The sequence below is a fragment of the Pinus tabuliformis genome, chromosome 9 (genome assembly GCF_031772625.1).
Source record: "Pinus tabuliformis cultivar Carrire ecotype Pingquan chromosome 9, CPIR1, whole genome shotgun sequence".
Taxonomy (NCBI): Eukaryota; Viridiplantae; Streptophyta; class Pinopsida; order Pinales; family Pinaceae; genus Pinus; species Pinus tabuliformis.
The window spans coordinates 817,079,428-817,098,804 of NC_142307.1; the positions used below are offsets into that span (position 1 = coordinate 817,079,428).

At 37.5% G+C, this 19,377-nt stretch overlaps 1 protein-coding gene and 1 pseudogene across 5 annotated transcripts in view; one reads left to right on the forward strand and one right to left on the reverse strand.

Moving 5' to 3' along the window:
• Positions 1-19,377, reverse strand: part of LOC149151296 (lysine-specific demethylase JMJ17-like) — a 288,744-nt gene that overhangs the window by 25,826 nt on the left and 243,541 nt on the right. For 4 of the 5 annotated variants that reach the window (XM_089445770.1, XM_089445769.1, XM_089445771.1 and 1 more), the window contains exons 30-32: positions 10,396-10,491; positions 10,189-10,284; positions 9,803-10,065 (exon numbers count right to left, since the gene is read on the reverse strand). In XM_089445770.1, the coding sequence (XP_089301896.1) occupies positions 9,803-10,065; positions 10,189-10,284; positions 10,396-10,491 (455 nt within the window). The remainder of the gene's footprint in view (positions 1-9,802; positions 10,066-10,188; positions 10,285-10,395; positions 10,492-19,377) is intronic. The other variant, XM_089445773.1, reaches the window with a different exon arrangement.
• Positions 17,624-19,247, forward strand: LOC149151297 (uncharacterized; annotated as a pseudogene).

Consider the following 19,377-nt stretch of genomic DNA (forward strand, 5'->3'; position numbering starts at 1 on the left):
CATCCCACAAGTGGACCTTATTATACTTAGCATCAGCAAATTCATGCTCTGATCTGAGCATCATGCTATTGAGATCATGTTCATGGACAAGATTCGAAATTGTGACAAGTATATCGTTGTGACACTGTACCGAGACAGTGAGTTCTATGAGCATTGTACATACGAATTGTGTAGAGAGGCACTTGTCACTGAATAACATAGACAGAGATAGTAATTGAATTGTGTATAGAGAGATTGTCTGCCTTCCTTTCCCAAGTTTCTAAAAGTATAATTTTTGTCGAGACAGAGAAGAAATGTCTCCTTGTATCGAGGAATTATATGGAGTTACCCAAACGATGGCATTTTACCCGAGATCCTCAATAACTAAGCATCATGAGTAGTATTGAGATCACCATGCTTATGTAATACTTCGTCGAACTGTACCATTTCATCAAACTGTGGATATAGTTTTGTCAGACCGAGATTGTGTGTTTCCTGTAGGATCTTTGAGACCATTATTCTTATGCCAAGAAATTACCGAAACAGAGACCAAGATGAATATGTTAAGTCTGTAAGAGTATCACCATGATCATGCCGAGAATATGTTGAAGACTTTGATTATGAGGAGACCAAGACAGTGATCACGTTGATGTCAAGACAGTGTTCTCATTGAGACAGAAATCATAAGAGTGTCGAGACAGGGGATACTCCTTTTTCACCGAGACAGAGTATCCACCAAGTTCATATACCGAGGATTTATACTTTGTTGTGCTCATCAAGACTGATAGAGGAGTTCGAATATGTCATTGTTATGTGTCATCGAGAGCCTATACCAGTCTGTACCATTTGAATATTCATAGTGATCCGACTTCTGAGCACGAGTATTGAGACTTCACTTTAACTGAGACTGATCTTGAATTGTCTTGTTGTTGTATACTGCTTGTTGAAGACTGATCTTTCAATTCCTTCAACTTGTTCTGATGTCCTTCTTGAAGTTGATCCTTAAGTGTCTCTTTTATGCCCTACCTTAGACTGCAACCATAGTTCTGATACCATGTTGAAGAATCTAGGGCAGATGTAGTTAATGAGATACTTCTTGACTTGATAACTATTTGTGAGGCATTTTTAATTTTCTTATTAGCAGAATCTTCTTTTTGACATTATCAGAGTGTGTGTTTCTTATTTCATCAAATAGTTATCAAAAACAAAGAGACAAGAACACAAGATGTAGGCATTCTACGAAGGCCAAAATTCTTCTTATAGAGATACCAATTGATGAACACCAAGACCATTACCCTCGACTGACTGAGCCACCCCAAGACTAAGACATCAATCCTCTTCTTCATACTACTGAGATCATCATCATCACTGCACCTTTTCCGAGATCATCATTGTGTCTGCACCACCGAGATCTTCACTGTTTCACCATAGCTGCTCCTTCGATGAGATTATATCCTTGAGACAAAGTCACCATTGAGATCATAACTATGCTTAAGGTTATGACTGCAGAGAGTAGCACCGAGACCCTTATCTTTAGACTTATGTCGAGAATGTAACCATTACAATAGCACTCATCTGAAATCACAGTGATGCTATCCGAAGTCTGATCCTTATGCGAAGAGACACAGTCCTGTACCCATCCGAGTTTCAGCACCTTGAACTTGACCGAGATTTCAGAGTGGAATGTGAAGGTATCACTGTACCTTATCACCGAGATCCTACTCCTAACTATCCCATCTGAGAGTGTACTTCTTCAAGATATGCGAAGTTGCAGACCCTGTTCTTATCCGAGTTATTTCAGAGAAAAATGCGAGATTTTGTTCCTCTCATTTGCAGTGACCCTAGGTGGGTATATATAGTGGTCATGCCTCCATAATGAGCCGACATAACCAAGTGATCTGTTGTGTCTCTTTTTCTAGCCGACATGACTTCAATTTAAATTATTTTGTTGGCCGACGTGACAGAGTTTTTCATCGTTTTGCTTGCTTGTCTTCAAGAGGATTGTGTTGGTCTTGGAGGGTTGTTCTAGACACTAGGTAGCTTCATATACATTACAAATATGCTCAAGAAGAGCTCTTTAACATGATTTTGACTCTTTGACTTTCCTAGACCTATGGAATGAGCAAGAAACTCATTCATATAATTTACAAAAATAATATTTCTTTTCTTTACAAGTACAAAGATCAAAATTACATGTATAAATACCGAACCTAGTTACATTTTCTTCAACATCTTAAGAGGGTTAAAAGTTCATAAATTTACATTGGCAAAGTTATTCTATCAATTGGCAAGTCATTAGGCATTTCAATGATCATTTCCAGTTTTGTATGCTTGTTAATTCCTTGATTTGAACTGATAAACTTGTGGTTGTCCTATACATCATTAAAAGTGGTTTTTGCATGATCAAGTTGGCTCATTGTGGTTTATGCTATTAAAGACTAACACTTCCTTGTCTTGTGTTAGATCAAAATCTCATTAACTTGGCACTAAAATCACTCACACATTATATCTCTAATCTTGTGGAATTGTTTAAGTTACTTCAAGCATTGAAGTTTCATTGATCTAATTGGCTCAAGCCTCTAATTAAACACTGCTAAGGAAACATTCATAATTGTTAAACACATTGTGTTGCCTATCTTAAGCATTGAAATATTGAGAATTTGTTGGCATAAGATTTTTGATAATCATTAGAATACCTTGTTCAATTGCCATCTTGTGGATTTGATATTGGCACTTAATAATTAGCACACTCTTGATAATAAGATTGTCTTTTCATTTATTTGATAAGTACTCTTGTCATTAAACATTAATCATAACTTTAAGTACTTAAGCAATTAAACAATCTTAATCCAAGGCTCACTCAACTTCATTCCATTGCATTCGAGCCTTAACTTGCACTAATAATTTACCTCCAAGCATAAGCATTAGGGGAATTTTGAGGTCTAAAATGGGCCTCTTAAGGAAATTATAAAATAATAGTGAAAATAATAAAATAATATTAGATTACATCATCAAATTTTAAAGGGAGAAAACGAAAAAACTATTTTTTCAACTCGTATTTTCAACTTATCTCCCTATGGGTTTTCTCAAATTTCGAGCGGAAACACTCGTTGGATGCAAAATTTGATTCCTCATCCAAGGAGTACCCATGTTGCATACTTCTAATGGACCCTACTACATGAAAAATGAGAAATACATGAAAAACGTGATCGCAATCCAACGTGATAAGGAATTAAATTTTGCACCCAAAGAGTACTCCCGCTCGAAATTTCAGTAAAACCTTAGGGGGATGAGTTGAAAATACAAGTTGAAAAAATAGTTTTATTATTTTAATATTTTTTAATCTTTTTACTTTTTACTCCAAAAATGGTGAATCATCCCCCATGGTTGACATCATCATCTTGAATCTTATGCAGTTGTCTATAACGCGACTTTTTGAAAGCCTTTCCGGTGGGTTTTTCCGGTCGAAATCCGGCAGGAATTTATTGGAATCGCAAGTTTGATAGCTAGTTTCTGCACAATGAAAGCGTCCCAGGGGTTTTTGAGGGTGCTGAATCCAAATATGCAGTTAAAAAACCATTTTAACTGCAAGAAATCAAGATTTAACCTCAATTTCTTCTGTCGGATTCCGTCACCGGAATCTCCAAAAAGTCGCATTATAGACAACTCCAAATCTTATTGGTTCTTATAAAGTTTATTTTGGTCGTACATTTTTCTTAGGAGGCCCATTTTAGACCTCAAAATTCCCCTAATGCTTGGTTGATAAATCTCCAGGGCCACTTTTTCTCACCTAGCTTGAGGAATTCAATACCTTTCTAGTGGTTAATGCAGTGACCTTATAGTCATCAGAGCCACAGTCTTTGCAGTGCCAGAGGCACTAGGTGGTTAAAACACAAGGGGATGTATCGTTAATCAAGCCTTTGCTTGCTTCCATCCCACAACCTCCTCTAAATACTGGTCTCAAAACAATTAAGAGGAAGATTCCATTTATAATAGGCATCTAATTTAAAAATTAACCAAGAGCCTTGCATCACACCTAGGTCTTAGGATTTGCATAGCATATAGGTTGGCCAATCATTTAAGCACCAGTTGCCCATACAGTTACCTGGTCTTAACTTGTAATAAGCAAGAATTTTCACTTCATAAGCCACTGGTCTCATTTCTAAATCTAATTAAATCCTCAAATCTTGCCAAATTTAGCACAGTAGCTAGGCCACTCAATTGTGTCTCCCGGACAAGTTGGTTCCCAACTTGTCTTTCATCATCTTGTTTCATAGGGCTACCCCCCATAGCCTGTTGTTGGGAGACAGCGAGAACGGAGTGGGCAGAGATCAGAGTAACAGCCCCTGCCCTGAGTCGTTGTCGTGGTGCCTGTACAATTTGAGGGACAACATGACCCATCCACCGTAGCTAAAATTCTAAGACTTCCTTATCAAGCCAATCCCTAGATCTTGCATCTTCCCACAAAACCACAAGGAAAATTATTATGGTACCAATATGATATATAAACTACCATTGATATTCCACTAGAATAGTGCATTACAACAAATCTTATAATATTATGAAATCATTTATCATGCAATATATTACCTTTGAGCTTAGATTTAATATGACTAGTGTGGTTCTCAAAATTATTGAAATAAATGAAACCAAAATGAACATAAAAAGCATGTGAACACGCCATCCAAAGAAATCATCACAAGATATGATCTGGAAAAGAAGATGGGATCCCGCTAAACTCGATACGAGAAAAAACCTAGCTAGAAGGTGAGGCGTATGCTCTACTCTGCTTTTCTCAATGGAGTTGCCATGGACATTCTCACCTAAATGGTTACCATGAAATCTTCTACCTTGTCTATTATGCTTCAAGATCACACTCCTAGATGTCTACTCAAATATGGTACAATACCAAAATAATGGAACCCTTCCTTTCCTAGCCACCAAATATTTAGCATAGCTCGATAACCAACTATAGTTAGGCTTCGGATAGGCTTTTCACATGGCTCAACCCTCAATTCATATTATGGTTTTGGACCTTTAGAATCTGCACATGACTAGTCCCAGATGTGTGATTAATGGGGGCTAACAAGGCATCCACTCGAGACCATGGTGGTCAATAGGGTATGCCAAATTCTTAGGGCACAACTACCACATATGAATTTCAACTAAGGTGATTTTTTAACCGCAAGAAAGCTTTTGGTGTATAAAATAACATCCCCAAGCTAGGAGTTAAGCTCGCAAAATTTTGATCCCAAGAATTGTTGTTTGATGCCTCAAACCAGCTCTACAAGTTTCTAAACCCCAAGTCATTAAACTAGGACCTATCCCTCAAATGTGCCCTACTATTGAAAATCGGTTGTCATTGATAGTCAGAAGAAACCTTGCTTTCAATGTCAAAAATGACAAGCAAGATTAGGGTCCTTCGGCTCAATATCATCTTCATTTCATGGTCCTCGTCATATTGATTCTAACAGTAGTGGCACGCCTCATAACCCCTCACTATTGAGGAGATATGCTCAATCAAAGTTTGAGCCCCATTTTGTGGTCAAGAAGCCCCAAAGAAGATGTTGCAAGCAACTTATAGATTGGTTTATTTGTGGCATTTTTATTTCAAAAATTAAATTAAATTAAATTAATGATGGGCTTGTCCTAGTAAATTTCACTTGCAAAAGAAGTCATGGTCAAGGGAAAAATAATTAATTAAATTTGGAAATCAAGTCGGCCTCCTAAAATAATTTGTTTTTGGCTCCAAAAATTAAATTTGAAATTCAAATTTGAGGTCGACTCCCTCCTATTGTCAAGTCAGCTTGCCCCATCTAGATGTGTCCTCGGCCAATATAAATTAAGGACTCGCTGCCCTCAAATATCTACAAATTCAAGTGATTATCTATGGAATCTGGCACGATCTGTGGCCTTGCATAGTCACGCTTAACTGAAGATATAAGCCAAGTTCTGGAGACTATTTCGACATGTGAAGTTCATATTTGATCACTGGTTCTTCGCTGGGCTAGTGTATATGTTCTGAGGCATACTTGGCCTTGTTTGGGAGACCACATCTGTAGTTATCTATGGGAGACTTCAGAGTAAATTAGTGTAATATGTCCTTAGGCTACTGCGAGCTCTTGATGGGCTTATTTTTCGATGGGCACAGGCAATTTTGAGGCTTAATCTTCTGTGGTAAAGTCTACTCTATGGCTATTCGCATCTATGTTACAGAGTTTCATGGACTGAGGGTTTTGGTGTTATTTCTTTTTCTTTTATGAAGGGTTTTTCATTGGGTTAATTGGTCATATGTCAGAGAAGCTCCGAGACCTCCTGTGGTTGAATGTTGAGGTTTATTTGGCCTCCTTTTCTGAGACTCTAAATTAGAGTTTCTGTGGTATTCTTCGCAAGTTATTGAGCTATTCGGTGGCAACATTCACTGTGATTTTCTAAGCAACATTCGACATGATTTCCAGAGGTATTTCGTGGGCTTTTTCTGTGTGAACCTTCACTGCTTTGAGGTCTGATCTGTGAGCTATTTAACAATCTCGACATCCTTTCCGAGGAAGATTTCATTGATCTTCTGAGCACTAATCCGTGCAAATCCAAGGAGCTTTAGTTGACCCTTTATTGAGGCCTAATCTGAATGTTCCTTGAGGAAAGATTTACAGACCTAATCTCAGTTCTGAGGCAAAACAATATCTTGGTGTCTTCATGTTCCAAGGCCGAGCCATCAAGAGCTGGAAAAAAAACTATTCTAGCGCTGATTTGTGGAACCTTATGCATTACTTGTTTCATTTTTGTATTGGGGCATCTGTGCATGGATTGAGTAGTGTTTTGTAACATAGTCAAGGACCTTCTGAGCATTCAAGTTTGGTCCTCATTGTGTTTCTTTTTGCTGGATAAAGGCAGATCTGAAGCTATCATCACACTGGTTAGGGCTTTCTGAAGCAGCCAACTGTGGGCATCTTAATTCTGGCTCAAACTCACAATAAGGATGTCACTGTGTCATCTTTTGCAAAAGGCTACAAAGATAGCTTTTGAAGAACTAGGTCTGTTTGATACAAGACTGATTTTTGAATTCCCTCGGGTTTGATTTGGTATCTTCTAGAAGTGCAGTCAGAAATTAGAATTGAACAAATATTAAAAGGTATTTTGTTTGAAGAAGTAAAAACAGGAAACAATCAATGATCAAGAACCTGCTGAAGAAAAAACTGAAGCAGACATAAAGTCTGATCAAGCCTTTTCAGAGCAGATCTCTTAAAGGCATACCAAAAAAGTCAGTGACATTGTTCTAGGCAGTACAATTAATTGATTCCTGTAGATCATCAAAAGGAAGCAGGTTCTTGAGGGGAAACTTCAAGCACTCCTTTTGCCAGTCAAACAGCACACTTAACTCAAGGTGTGGAATTATTGGTTAAAGGAGGAATCATGACGTAGTTCGAAAGTTTTGGTCAGTTATTGAAGTTTGGCTCTCCATTGCATATCTGAAGCATACATCAGCAGAAAGGGGTATACTTAATACCTTTGTAATTGAGTCATTGTCCCTAGTACAAGAGCCCACACTCTATCTTTCTATCTTTTCAGGGTGGTGTGCAAGGCAGGAGAATGAAGTTTCCTTCAGGTTGGAGATTGGAAATACTTTAGGGTGGCAGGGTGGTGCTACGGCAAGTTGGTGCTTGCAGGGTATTGGAGCATCCCTTCAGTTGTAGCTAATAAAACTAGGGCATTAGAGCGTCCTTCCAGTTAGAGCTGGTAAAACCAAGGTGTAGAAGCATTCTTTCAGGAGTTGGAGCTTCCCAATAAATTGAATGTTTTTCTAGAGTACTAGGAAGTTGGAGCTTCCCTTTCAGTTGGAGCTGAGGAATTTTTTTACTCATAAATTATTAGAAAAACGATCAGTGGTTTTTCTCCCAGAAGCATTTCCACCTAAAAATCTTTTGTGTACTACTTTTGTGGTGTATTGATGATTATTCTTATGTTGTTCATCCTCTCAAATTTTATAAATAACTAATTGTAAGTGAAATATTGATTCAACCCCTCTCAGTGTTTCCAACACCTGCAAACCATTTCCTGCAATTTTTTCCACTCAAAAAGTAAGATAGATGAAAAATCATATAATGGTCCATTTTGGATCACTAATCAAGCCCACACTTTAGTAATCAAGCCCACACATAAGTAAAATAAATGTTATCTTACTTATTATATTCATGGAACCAGCTAATATCCTTCCCCCATATATGTTCCTAGCAATCTAGTAATGCAACATGTCCCCACAACTGTGGAGCATGTAACATGCATTTTGGAATCCTTAGGGAGATGGAAACAAGAAGTTGCCACATGTTTTGCAGGGGGGGCGAGGTTGGAATAAGTCCATTGTGTAACAAGAGACATCAAGATGTCTCCCGATCATTTCAGGGATATCTACATAGCCACTATCCAAACCATAGTATTGAAAACCGGAACTGGTGACCAGGCCAGTGCACCTATCAAACCAGTTTTTAAATCGAAAATGGACAAATAGCAGTGGTCAGATTCAATGAACCGGTCCTTAAAAAATACATGAAATAATTAATTTCTAATGAAAAAACCAAATTTTAAAGTTTAAAACCATGATTCCCAACCCATAGAGACAAAACATGCAAAGTTTTCTCAGCTATATACCATGTAAAAGTGAATGTATCAAAATGGCACCGAGTGGCTCTAAATGGCCTCTAGAGTCCAAAAACAAAGTTACAAGCTATGGGGCCATTGGCCTACTACAAGTCTACATATTAGTCATCACATGATCACTCTTCATCATGATCAAACTCATCAACACTGCTAGACATGGGATCATGAACATGAGCTACATAAACATCATCTAGCTCAAAGTCTACAGACTCCTCAGACTCTTCTACAATCTCAGTAGTAGTAGTAGTAGTAGTAGCAGCAGCAGCACAACTAGACATCAAAACTTCAAATCATTGATCAACATGATCACTCATGAAATTCATTATTGATTTAGCACTACTAGAAATGGGATCATCAACAAGAGCTACATAAACATCATCTAGCTCAAAGTCTTCAGACTTGGATTGCTCAACCTTATAATATGGTAGAAATGGAAAACGTTTAACATGCCTAACCAATGATTTTGGTTTGAGTGAACAGCTCATATCCTCAACCTTATAATATGGTAGAAAAAGCTTAGCATATCAAGGTACATTTTTGTTAAAGCCATGGTAGAGGAGTTCAACAATCAATAACACCAACAAACATGAATGTTCAACTATCAATGCCACCAACATCAAAGTACTTAAAGGGCTTCATGCTCTTGATCAAATGACAATCTCATACCCTCACGCATGACAGAATCAAATGGAAACATTGCAATCCTCCAAATCCTGAAATCCTGAAAACCATCAAGTCTGTTGGATTTTGAGTGAGATTTAAAATTCTAGTTTCCCCATATGAAATCCAATGAGGTCACCACACTCAGCCATTCAGAGTCATTTCATGGTAATGTTAAAAATTTAAGTAAAGGATAAAAATGAATGATAAAGGAAATGTGACATCAAATCCTAAAATCAATATTCTTTCAAAATGGTTTTCACCAAGTATCATCTTTAGGACTGTACATGAACTAATTCTTAAACCCATGACATCTGTTCCTCTGCAAGAAGCCATATAATGTCATGAAAGTGAAATTCACACTTACGAATACCAATTTTCTAAAACTTCTAATATTTAGTGTATACCACATGTTTACCAGATTATAGACAACGACTTCAGCAATATGACCAATAACCTAATTTGCTATAACAAAATCAGGGAAATATAAAGTCCTTAATCACTATACCTGTCATCATTGTCGACCTCGAGGTGAAGACTTGATTTCTCTTGTGCCTCTGATGGTTTGCAAGCTGGACAAATAAACTCGGCTGTTGCACCATATTCCTTCTCTAAAAGGAGCTCACAACCTTCATCACTACTGTCTGGCTCTGGAAGGTTAACACAATCAAAGTGATACCACTCACTGCACCTATCACAGGCAATCATTGCTCTTTCCTTGTCATAAGGTTTTCGACAAATGCAGTAAAGGACACTGCGGTGCTTCAATGCCTGTAAAATTACAACATTGAGGATGTCACTTTGATGCTTGCATATGTTTACACCATATGTAGAGATAAACTGCTGCATAGCTATTATCATAAACGATTCCTAAAACAAAAGTGGTCCGATTACCTCTAGCTCCTTGCTGAAATCCACAGGCAATCTTTCACCTTCTGCAATTAATTTGAACACACCATCCAATTCAAGGGCTCCTTGATCTTCCACAACCTGCAACCAGAACACTGCCACCAATTCAAAAACTCCAATATCCATCACAAACATGAACAAAATGAAAATTATATCACTGCATTTAAATTCTGTAATTCAAACTCCCATAACCTGTCTTGTATGAAACAACCATTGAGAAGCAGTGTGTGCCACCCTCTTGAGCTCTTGAAGATAGTAATCTTTCAAAGCGACATTCAAGGACAGTCCCTAGTGTAAAAGCAGAAAATTTGGACCACAATTAAGAGATCTATATTTTACAATTCAAACTCACTTTCATCAATGTTAGATTGCCTAGCAACTGACCATTTAAACATGAAACCAACGTAGCTTGCAATCAGGGATATCCAGAGTAACAACATTAATGGCTTTCAAGAAACAAACTTTAAAACTTGAAATAAACTTGCAGTAATCTAGAAGAGGAGGAAGAATCATTAGGAAAAGTTAAATGTGTATGAATTACGGAGCTTTTCATTGATTATCTATTAATTGAGTGGTTGTATCATCCTGCCTCAAGTCACTAAGAAAGCAAATTGAAACAGAGAAGAGTATTCAGCATAAAAATGTAGTCACAGAAATTGGAATCCACTCAAACATGCCAGATATATGAATATGCATTTTATAGCCTTAGCCTATTCATCCATGTAACCTCACAAATCATTTTTTCTATACATAACCTTGCTATTTTGCATGGGAAGTAATAGGAAGGAGCATCTGTCATCAAATCACAAGAAACAACATAGATGAACAACTCTATTATCGTGGGGTTTGGCTGCCCACCGGTACATTAACAGATGTACATGTAACAAACGAATGCAATAATTAGAATCTTCGTTCCATTTTTTCTGGGTTATCATCCAACCTCAGGGTCAAGTTAAACAGTGTTCCAGCACCTTGTAACAAACTTTGTGAGGAGGATTCAAAACAAGCAGAAGAAATTTGGAAAAGGAAATATATAACCCAGTTTTGAAATTTCACATGACATTTGTTATGACAATGATTTGGATAACCATATATAAAGGTTATTAGAATTTTTGTTGTACACACTGACTTATGGTTATTGTATATGTACTATAACCCCATGACTTGTAGGGGTGACTAGATGATCAATGCACTCGTGATTTTGTAATGATTTTGAACCCTTGAAAAGTCTTCTACATCAGCTTGGTGTCTTCGCAGTGTAGAAGATATTTTATTTCCTCTTTAGGTGCTTGCTTGCTAGAGTAAGCCATTTTATGATTTCATTCGTAACGTTAACTTAAGAAAAATACAATAATTCATTTAATTAATTACTGTGGACTATTAAGCCAAAGTTCTCAGAATAAATAATAAAATTATTTTAAGTGACTTGAGATATAATCTCAACCATTGATCTCAGGTGAAGCTTAGGATTCAATCCTAGCCATTGATCACTTAAGATATTAGGATTAGGGACTTTGTCTTAATGAAATTATAAAATAAGCCTAAGGGAAACACGAAGACACACACAATTGTTGAGGAAGTGGTCTTCTCAAGATCAGGAGGCTCGATTGAACTGAAGAAAAGTGAGGAGAATTGCAGCAGGGAATTTTGGGAAAAATTTCTAGGAAGCCAAAGCTAGGAAAAAGAGAGAGCGAGTCGGCTGAAGAGGAGGGTCGAATTGTCCAAAAGCTGAATTTCTCAAGTGTGAAAATATCATACGAGGGAAAATAGAGGTTGAAATTCTACAACAAGTGCAATAGAATCCAATTTTCTACCAGATAATTACTTCCTATTGATTTTCAAACAGTGTTTTATGCCACCATTGTCATTGAATAATTATACTCATAAAATCTCAATAGTAAATGCAATGGAAACCGTAAGCATCATAGAAAGCTAGCCATGAACAATAGTGACAATAATTTTACCCCAGGAAACCCATCCTTCGGAGAAAACCCAATAACTTTTCTTAGAAAATATTAGTCTTCAGCAAGGTTTACAAATCAGCAATTTGTCTAGAAATCTGTGCCAATAATCCAAGTCAAATACCACTCAAATATGGTCAAACAACAGCCAGTCTATGCTGGTCAAACTATTAGTTTTTGGTAGCATCGGAAGTGCTCTAGCTTTGAAAATTGGTGGAGAGGTTAAGGCACATGAGTTCTAAAGAACCCAGAAACTGTTTGGTGAAATTCCACACGGATTGTATTTTATTAAAATAATTAATATTTTTAATGGGGATCCTAATTCTAAACTTAGGAAAATTAAAATATTAATGGGTATTAATCAAAATATGGGCGAGAATGAACTAGAAGGCGGATCAAGTCATGTTTTAATCTTAGTCATTGATTAGAAACTTAATCTCAGTCGTTGAAGACTCAACAGGAAAAGTACAAAATAGAGACTTGGGGTTCATTTGAAAAACACACACAGACATTTAGGAAATCGATTTTCTGAGGTGAGAAGTTCTCAGGAGGAAAATTGATTGGGGAGATCTTGCAACTGAGGGGCAAAGAGAATCCGAGAGGACTATCCGGAAAACACAGAACAGAGAGTCGGAGAGTGCTTGCAAAGAGGCAACGCAGTAGCCAGGAGAACTGACACAAAAAGTGGCCTGTCACGCAGCATCCAGAACTGTCGAATAGTCGAAACTGTCGAGAACAGGAGGGAGAGCTCACGCAGAGGCAGCGCAGTAGCTGGGAGAGCTGACGTATAAAAGTTGTCTATCACGCAGAATCTAGAATTGTCGAAAGAGCCGAAACTATTGGCAACTGTCAAGAACTGTCGAAATAGGTGAGAGAGCTAACACAGAGGGCAGAGAAGGTGACGCAGGGCTAACGCAAAGCCAGTGCAGAAATAGTCGGGTTAGCCAGCCTTGTGCTGGATCAGTCGAGATTCTGCTAGGTGAAGTGAGGTAAAACTCACTCAGATTTTCTGCCAGTATTTTCTCTGTAAAGGATTGCTAGATGAGCATCCTAGATTTGCATTCAGATATTTCTCCAGCATAATAACAAACCCTCAGAAGTGCTACACCGATTTTTCCGCATTGGGTATTTCCTAGGACTATTGTGTCCAAAAAATAAGTGTGTCCTATGTATCTTGTTCTTTTCTTAGTTTCCTTGTTTCAGGCAAATAAAATTTAAGTAGTGTAGGTTGCAGAAGTAACTTGCTTCAGAATTTAGAATAATAACTTCATGAATGCAATTAAAATCAAGTATGTGAAGTAGATTCAGATTTGTTGCAGTAGGGGTTCCTTCGAGTCTAGGAATTTTCACACAAACCAACCAAAATACATAGAAGTCAATGTTTGTCAAGCAAACAAACTTCAAACATGTGGCCAACCCTCGGATAAGCAATCAACAGTCCACATATGCCTTGCAGTCAAATTGTGGTTGGTCGAACCCTCACATATTTGCCTTCCCTTAGTTAATGCTCGATCAAAGGACTGGTCAACACAGCCTTCTTCCTCACATGTGAAACTAGTCAAATAGTTGGTCAACTCGTCTGTTTTTTCACACGTGTGACTATCCAAGATGGATAAAATGATGAAGAGAGAAATTGTGAGCTACCTGAGGAGCTATTCTTCAAAACAAAGTGAGCTTCCTAAGGCATATACTTCTGTGGTATCTGAGCTTTATGTGGCACAATACTTATGTGATATTCAAGCTTTATGTGGCAATATACTTCTGTGGTATCTGAGACATCTGTGGCATTACATTCTTCTCTGGCTTTGAAAATTCCTAAGCCTATATTCTTCTACAGTTATGCGAATTTCTGAGACACTTTATTTCAGTAGCATGTGGCATCCTAAAGATAGTCTTGAGGACAAACATGACGAAGGTTGACTTGGCACTTGGGTAATTGGTCTACTGGTTAGATTGTGTATGACTTGGATTTCTCACTTGTTGACAAATATTCTATAAGGAAAGCACAGTTGGGCTTTCCCTTTGTGGCTTTTTCCCTAGCCACTGGCCTAATTTCTGATGTCTCTTGTCCCTTCTGCACAGTAATTTCTATTTTTCCTGAATGGATAAAATTGTTAAAGTATAATTGCTTGATGAAAAATAAAGAAAGGCTAAAATAACAATAGCACCTTCACAAGTTATTATCAAAATTAGAAATTCTAGCTTTCAATTGAATTTCAACATGTTCGATGAAGATCTCATCAAGTCTCTACCACACGTCCAATCACAAGAAATAATGTATCAAGACAAGATCCTTCATCTCGAACTCCGAGAGAAATTCCCTCTTGAACCCAACGATGAGCCTCTCTGCCCCAGTAAAGAACAAATCATCAACATACAACACTAAGATCAAAGGATCATCATCAACAACCATGAAGCAAAGGTTAGGATTTGCATCACTCTTGGTGAAGCCCAAACTCATCAAGTATTCATTAAATACAAAGCTTTTCATTAATTATCTATTAATTGAGTGGTTGTATCATCCTGCCTCGCCTAATCAACAGACGTCAAGTCGCTAAGACAGCAAATTGAAATAGAGAAGAGTATTCATCATAAAGATATAGTCACAAAAATTGGAATCCACTCAAAATTGCCAGATATATGAATATGCATTTTATAGCCTAAACCTATTCATCCATGTAGCCTCACAAATCATTTTTTCTATACATAAACTTGTTATTTTGCATGGGCAGTGATAGGAACAACATCAAATCACAAGAAACAACATAGATGAATGACTCTATTATCGTGGGGTCTGGCTGCCCACTAGTACATTAACAACAAGATGCACATGTAACATACGAATGCAATAATTAAAATATTCGTTCCATTTTTTCTGGGTGATCATTAAATCTAGGGACAAGTTAAACAGTGTTCCAGCACCTTGTAACAACTTTGTGAGGAGGATTCAATACAAGCAGAAGAAATTTGCAAAAGGAACTATATAACCCAGGTTTGAAATTTCACATTACATTTGCTATGACAATGATTTGTCTGTGTCAATAGTGGATAACCATATATAGAGGTTACTAAAGTTTTTGTTGTACACACTAGCCTATGCTTATTGTATATGTACTATAACCCAGTGTTGCAAGAAACCCCCCCCCCCCCCCGGCCCAAGGATACAAAGGCAGATCCGCGTCCCGTACAGATCCGCCACCAATCCTTCGGCAGAACCACAGATCGGAAAATCGAATCCGCAGTTCCTCCTTTTTTTGGCGGTTCCTGCAAAATTGGATTCGGGGGGCCCGATCCACAGCTCCTACTGCCCGATCTGTGGTTCCTATTTCCTAACCCGCGGATCCGAAAAGGATCGGGTGTGGATCTGTGGAGGTTCGGGCGTGTATCCACCGCGGATCACAAGCGGATCCGAGAGGTGGACGTTTCCACAGGGATTTTTTTGTTTTGCAAAATTTTAAATTGTTCTGTGAGGAACTACACTTTCAGAATACTCCTAAGGTGCCCCTTAATGCTCCTTAGATGCTTCCTAGATGCTCCCTAATGATAATGTTAAATTCTTAAAGTAAAAGTGGCATTCTCCTTTATCTTTTATTTCCATCCTTTTAATTAAATTTTTAACATTACCATGAAATGACTCAGGATGTTTGAGTGGTTCCAACCATATCAGATTTCATACGAAGATGATAAAATTTCATATCCCATTCAAAATTCAGCAGACTTAACAGTTTTCAGGATCAATGGAATTGTGGCGTTCCATTGAATTATAACATGTATGAGGGCATGTGATTGGCATTTAATCAAGAGCAACAAGCCCTATATGTACCCCAATGTTGGTGTTATTGATTGTTGAACTCCTTTGTCATGGCCTTAGCAATTATGTGCCCTTCACTCAAGTCAAAATCATTGATCAGGCATGTTAAGCTTTCTCTACCATATTATAAAGCTTGGATTACGCTGTTTGATCAAAATTAGGCAATGTTGACTAAAATCCCTATAGAATTGAAGTAGAGCCAAATGCTGGACAAGAGAAGAGCAATCTAGATTGAATATGGTTGATGTTGGAATCATTAATCATTGATGTACAATGGATGCCATATCTATCTTGATTTATGTAAAAATATGCATGATTTCATGTCTTCTACAACTAATTTTGTATTTTGGATGTTTTTTTAATATAAATGCAAAAAATTTAAAAATTTAAAAAAAATATATATAAAAAAAAAAAAATATATATATATATATATATCGTAGACACTTCCGAGACACTTCACTTCCTAGATTTTTGGAAAATGACGCTTCAACATCCCCGCATCAAAAAAACGTCCCTGTTTCGTCCCTGCCTCATGCAACATTGGTTCGAATTGTAAATGACAAAGCCCTTCTATTTGCCAAATATGCTAAGTAACCCACCCATGGTTACAAGCCAACCACGATAGCTCAAAAATTAAATCAAATTTTCCTCCTAGGCCCACATAAGGCTGATGTCATGCAAGCATGGAGGCCTAAAGGGGCAACATGGAGGCCTCATGTGCTAAAAATGTGAGAGGGAGCCTCCAAAATCATAACAAAGAGGGTGATGCCCTCCTAATTCTACAAATAATCTCCAAACCCCTATTTGGGATTTGAAGACTCCAAATGGGTCTCATGAGTCTCCAAGTGGCTGAAGATCAAGTCAATGCCCCACCGATAAGGGCTAGAATATGACACATGTCATCCATCATCTAGCTAGGAAAGGCATAACCTCCTCAAGGTTTTGGATCACCTAGCAAATGTCGGGTGCAATGTGTGGACGGTTAGGGCAACATGGTCCAAGTGCATCATCATCTTTGAATAACTAGGGCACGAGTAACAAATGGTGGTGTAATGAAGAAGCCCATGGTGTGGCAATCAATGATTTGCATGCATGCAAGCCTATGGCTCTCAATGCTCACCCTAAAAATGCCATTGTGATACGTTGGAGTGCTTGGATCCCATATAGGGAAGGCATGTCCAAGATGAAAACCCACCGACAATCCTGTATAAGATCCAATGTGTCTCCTCACCCTCGAATAGAATGATTCATTAGTGAAAATGAGTAAATAAGCTTGTTATTCAAGGGCAGAAGTGGACACTTCATAGTGGGTTTCCCTTCCAGATTTGGGGCATTGAACATGTACTGGTGTTGCCTTCCTTGGTAGGAGAGGTTAATGAAAGACCCCATTAGGTGGTTTCAATGTTATGAATATAATTCATAAACAAGTAAATAAATAAAATAAATATAAATATTAAATAATCAAATATTGATTAGGTTAAATAGTCATTAAGTTAAGTGAATAGGCATGTCTAAAAGACATGCCCAGTCACGAAAGGACACACGCTTAGCTATATATATATATATATATATAATTTCAAATACCTCTGTGTATTTTTACGTTTAAGTCAACAAGCTATCAGTTTTGATGTTCAATGGTACCGGAGCCATGGCGCATAATATAATCATGCGAGTCTTTGAACGTTGTTCACCGCACAATGTGCCATTATGTTCACGTCCTGAATGCGTCGAACAGTTTAGTAAAATTCAAGAAGCATTTCAGCGTTTAGAAAAATCATATGCAGAAGTTAAAGCATGTCGAAAGGAAATCGATAATAAGGAAAATGATCTAGATGATGATTTCGATGAAACTTATACAGATCAAGATGAGGATTCAGATAAAGATGATCTTGATGTGAATGAGGATGATCTAGATCAAGGTAATGATTCCGATGAAGTTAATCTTGATATGGATGAGAGTGTTGCAAAAGATTCTCGAGCCAAAATTTCAAAAGGTAAGGTCGAAGATGCTGCAGATATTTCAGAAGAAGAAGATGATGTTGGTAATGCTTTGCAAGGCCAAAATAAGACACTGCAGTTAAAGATTGATGAGCACAAGAAACAGTTAGAGATACTTAAACAGAAGGATCCTAAATTTTTGAAATTTTTAAAAGAACATGAAAAGGAACTTCTTCAATTCAATCATGAATATAACACTGACTCTGAAGAAGACAAAGAGAATCTCAAGGAAGGTGTTCTGAAGCTTGGTCAACCTCTTGCAAACTTAATTCCTTCCAAAGTGCCTCTTGGGGAGGCCTTTAATGATTGTATTCCTCCTGGAAGAAGATATTCTTTCAAGCAAGTGTTGCACCAACAACGGGTTTTGATGAGAGAACTGGGTTTGATAATTGATCTGACAAATACTTCACGCTATTATCATTCTTCAGATTGGTCAAACAGGGGCATCAAACATTTCAAGATTGCATGCAAAGGACGAGATGCAGTTCCAGACAATGAATCTGTAAATAATTTTGTGTACAAAGCATTGTGTTTCTTCCATAATCATAAACAAAGTGGGCAGAACAAGTATATTTTGGTTCATTGTACCCATGGCCATAACCACACTGGGTTTATGATTGTTAATTATCTTGTTCGCATACAAAGCATGACTGTTAAAGAGGCTCTGCAGCACTTTGTTGCTGCAAGACCTCCAGGGATTTATAAATAGGATTATATTGATGCATTGTTTAGGTTTTATCATGAGAGAAAACCAGAAACAATGCTTTGCCCTTCCACACCAAAATGGAAAAGATCAGTTAGTGTTGATCTTAATGGCAATGCAATGGAGGATGAAGATGATGATGGTGACATTATGGCTGCTTTGCAGGAAGTTGAGGAAGAAAATGAATTGATGACAAATGATGATATCCTAGGTGATGCAATTCCTTCAGCTCAGCAAACAGATATGCAAAAGATTTGTTGTATGGCGCTTGGAGTAGAGTCCCATGGAAATTCTCATTTTCCAGGATCTCAGCCAGTTTCATTGGACAGAGCACACCTACAACTCCTGAGGCAGCAGTATTATTATGCCACATGGAAAGCTAATGGAACTCGATACATGACAACTGTTATGACAATTACAGATTATGACGAGAATATAAGTGTTCTTAAAGATAAAGATGAGCCTTCTAGATAGAAGACTGTTGAAGAAACTGAAAAATATGGCAAACATGAAATCAATGACATGCCTTTCCCCTTAAAGGATGGGAAGGAACAAAAGAAATTAGAAATTTTTATAAGTGGTCATGATAAAGAAGTTGATGAAAAAGATTTGAAGAAATTTTTGGGTATAGTCGATGAAATTAATTTAATACACATATCTAGGAACCCTCCATCCCCAGATAATAATAATAACAACACAAC